The sequence below is a fragment of the Glycine max genome, chromosome 18 (assembly GCF_000004515.6).
Source record: "Glycine max cultivar Williams 82 chromosome 18, Glycine_max_v4.0, whole genome shotgun sequence".
In the NCBI taxonomy this organism is placed as follows: domain Eukaryota; kingdom Viridiplantae; phylum Streptophyta; class Magnoliopsida; order Fabales; family Fabaceae; genus Glycine; species Glycine max.
In genome coordinates, this window is record NC_038254.2 from 11111546 (window position 1) to 11115643 (window position 4098).

Consider the following 4098-nt stretch of genomic DNA (forward strand, 5'->3'; position numbering starts at 1 on the left):
ACTTGATCACTACCTTGGCGTCATCTTTTGGTGTGGCTATGGCCTCCACCCATTTGGAGACGTAATCCACAGCTACCAAGATGTAGACATTCCCGTATGAAGAAGGAAGAGGCCCCATGAAGTCTATGCCCCAGCAGTCGAAAATCACAACTTCCATTACATTTTGTAATGACATTTCATTCCTTCGTGAGATTCCCCCTGTTCTTTGGCATCTATCGCAATATCGCACGAACTCATGGGCATCTTTAAAAATGGAGGGCCAGAAAAAACCTGATTGTAGCACTTTTGCCACTGTTCTGTCCCCATTGTGATGACCACCATAGGGTTAACCGTGGCAGTGCCAAAGAATATTTCGCGCTTCTTCCTTCCTAACACATCTTCTTAACAAATTATTAGCCCCTGCCTTGAATAAATGAGGATCATCCCAGACATAGAAGCGTGAATCATGCAAGAATTTCTTCTTCTGATTCCAATCAAGTTCTTCTGGAATGATTCCTTTGGCTTTATAGTTGGTCATTTTCGCAAACCAAGGTCGAGTGTAGGCCTGTAAAAGGAATTCGTCAGAGAATTTGCCTTTTACCTCTGGTTCCTCCTTGGTAATCTCCTCATTCTTCAATCTGGACAAATGGTCAGCCACTACGTTTTCGGATCCTCTCTTATCCTTGATGGTGATATCAAATTCTTGTAGCAACAGGACCCATCTAATTAACCTCGGCTTCGAATCCGCCTTAGATAGAAAATGCTTGATGGCGGCATGGTCAGTGAAGATGATGACCCTTGATCCTATCAAGTAAGACCGAAACTTTTCTAAGGCAAAAACAATGGCTAGCATCTCCTTCTCTGTAGTGGCGTAATTTAATTGTGCCTCGTTTATGACTTTGCTGACATAATATATGGTGTGAAAAACCTTGTCATGCCTTTGTCCCAGAACTGCACCTACTGCATAATCGCTAGCATCACACATCAATTCAAAATTCTTGCTCCAATCTGGGGCAATCATTACTGGTGCCGTGGTGAGCCTATGCTTTAGTGTCTGGAACGCTGCTGAACATTCTTTATCAAACTTAAAGGCTACGTCTTTGTTCAGCAGATTACTTAGGGGCTTGGCGATTTTTGAGAAGTCCTTAATGAACCTCCTATAAAAGCCAGCATGCCCCAAGAAACTTCTGATGCCTTTGACATTCAGTGGTGGTGGCAACCTCTCGATGACGTCTATCTTTGCTAGGCCAACTTCTATTCCTTTACATGAGATCTTGTGACCCAAAACAATACCCTCTCGAACCATGAACTGGCACTTTTCCCAATTCAATACCAAATTGGTTTCGACACACCTTTGTAATACCTTTTCTAAATTATCCAAACAAGTGTCGAACGAGGGTCCAAAAACCGAGAAGTCGTCCATGAAAACTTTGATACTCTTCTCCACCATATATGAGAATATGGCCAGCATGCACCTCTGAAATGTAGCTGGTGCATTTCACAATCTGAATGGCATTCGCCTGTAGGCAAAAACACCATAGGGGCATGTAAAGGCCGTCTTTTCCTGATCCTTGGGATCCACCGCGATTTGATTATAGCCTGAGTATCCATCCAAGAAATAGTAGTATGATTTCCCTGCAAGTCTTTCCAACATCTGATCCATGAAGGGCAATGGAAAATGGTCCTTTTGGGTGGCTTCATTTAACTTGCGGTAGTCAATGCACATCCGCCAACCAGTGACAGTTCGTGTGGGTATTAGATCATTCTTTTCATTCGTCACGACTGTCATTCCACCTTTCTTGGGGACCACTTGTACCGGACTGACCCAACCGCTATCAGAGATAGGGTATATGAGTCCATCCTCTAACAGCTTAAGCACTTCCTTCCTTACTTCTTCTTTCATAGTTGGATTTAGACGTCTCTGAGGTTTTCGAATAGGCTTGTAATCGTCCTCCATCATTATTTTATGCATGCAGTACGAAGGACTGATTCCCTTCAAGTCAGATATATGCCATCCGATTGCTTCCTTATGCTTCCTCAGGATGCCCACCAACTTGTTCTCTTCTTCCTGTGTTAGTGCATTACTAATTACTACAGGTTTGGTGTCACCCTCCAGGAACACATACTTTAAATGCTTAGGCAATACCTTTAATTCGACCTTCTTTTTCTCGGGCAGAGCCTCATTCTCTAATATCTCAAAACAAGCTTCTTTCTCAGGAATGACTTCTTGCCGATCCAAGTCTTCCAAGCAAGCCTTTAGATCCTCTTCTTCTTCACTGGTGAGACAGTCCATCTTATTTACCATTGCTTTCTCCAGTGAAGTGTATGGCAGTTCCAAAATATTGACATTATCTTCCTTGTCAATCTCTTCTATCTTGAAGCACTTCCAACCTTCCCGTGGATATTTCATTGCTTTAAAGAGGTCAAAAGTTATCTTCTGGTTGTCAATACTCAGTTCCAAGCTTCCGTTCCCTATATCTACCACACAGTTGGCAGTCAACATGAAGGGTCTGCCTAAGATAAGGGGAATCTCTGTGTCCTCATCGATGTCCATGATAACAAAGTCCACCGGAAAAGTGAAGTGGCGAACCTTGACCAGGACATCTTCTACCACCCCGTATGGTCTCGTAATGGAGCGGTCTGCCAATTGAAGTGTCATCTTAGTGGGATCAATTTTCAGATTCCCAATTCACCTACACATTGATAAGAGCATCAAATTGATGCTTGCCCCTAGATCAATGAGGGCTTTATCTACCACTTCTTTTCCTATACTGCATGGGATGGTAACGCTTCCGAGGTCCTTGAACTTTTTAGGTAGTTTCCTTTGAATGATCGCGCTACAGTTGCCTCCTACTACAATGTTCTCGCTATCTATATATTTTTCCTTCTTAGTGATGATGTCTTTCATGAACTTAGAGTAGAGGGGCATCTGTTGCAACGCTTCCCCGAATGGCATCGTGATCTCCAGTCCTTTAAATATTTCTAAGAAACGCATGAAGCAGTGCTCTTTATTCTTCTTGGTCGACACCTTTGGATACAGAAGATCCTGCGGCAAGACTGGCGATTCTTCGTTCTTAGCTTTTCTTGCCTTTTGACTCTTGGTATTAGGTGGTGAGACCACCTTCTCTTCTTCCTCTAGCTTTTCTTCCTCTTTTGTTTCTTCCTCTTTCTTATCCTCAGTTCCATCGTCTTCTATCATCGTTCCTGCTTCTTGAGTGTTCTTTTGTGCTTGAGTCATTACTGCTTTACACTCTTCTCTTAGGTTATTTTCTGAATTAGCCCCAAAAGTTCTTGTGGGCCTTTCAGCTCTTTCATGGGCTAGTTGACCCAGTTGTGTCTCCAGGTTTCTGATAGCTGCATCTGGGCTCTTTGGGAGTGATCTCGTCTCCTGGATGAATGCCTTTGTCTCCTGAGTGCTTGCCCTTGTTTCTTGGATGAATGCCTTTGTCTCCTGAGTGCTTGCCCTTGTTTCTTGGATGAATGTCTTTGTCTCCTGAGTGCTTGCCCTTGTTTCTTGGATTAAACTTAAGAGCATTTCCTCTATACTGAGAGACGGATTCTCTTGCTGACTCGGACCTTGACTAGGGTGCTGGTACGGTGGTTGAGGCCTAGGCTCCTTGTACTGATTTCCTTGATTTCTCCAGCCGGAGCCTTGGTTAAAGTTTCTTCCCTAGTTAAATCCTGGTGGTCCGTTATTGTATCCAGATGGGTTTCATTGGTTGTAGCCTTGGAAACCGTGGCGATTAGGATTGCCCATGTAATTTATTTCTTGAGAGGGCTCATGTTGGATTGTGCATTGTCCAGGCTCATGTGTCCCTCCACATGTGGGACATCCCTCTACTTGCAAAACAGGGGAATGAGAAATATTCACTACTTGCAGTTGTTGGGGCAATTTGTTGAGCGTCTCCGTAAGAGCTTCTAGTTATCTGCACAACAACTTATGTTGTGTCAGAGTTGCGTCTTGTGTACTAAGCTCTAAGAGGCTTCTCTTTGTTGGGACATAAGAACGGTCACGGAGGATAGCCTGATCGCTAGCTACCATGTTCTCAATGAGTTCCATCGCTTCTTCGGGTGTCTTTAACTTGATCTTTCCTCCCGCGGATGCGTCCAGTAATTGCT

The 4098-nt window shown here is 43.8% G+C and overlaps 1 protein-coding gene across 1 annotated transcript; it reads right to left on the reverse strand.

Moving 5' to 3' along the window:
* Positions 1–2668: 2668 nt before the first annotated feature.
* On the reverse strand, positions 2669–3514 carry LOC102659720 (uncharacterized). The gene has a single exon (XM_006603149.1). It carries the CDS (start codon positions 3512–3514, stop codon positions 2669–2671), a length of 846 nt encoding a protein of 281 aa, XP_006603212.1.
* Between the last annotated feature and the right edge of the window lie 584 nt (positions 3515–4098).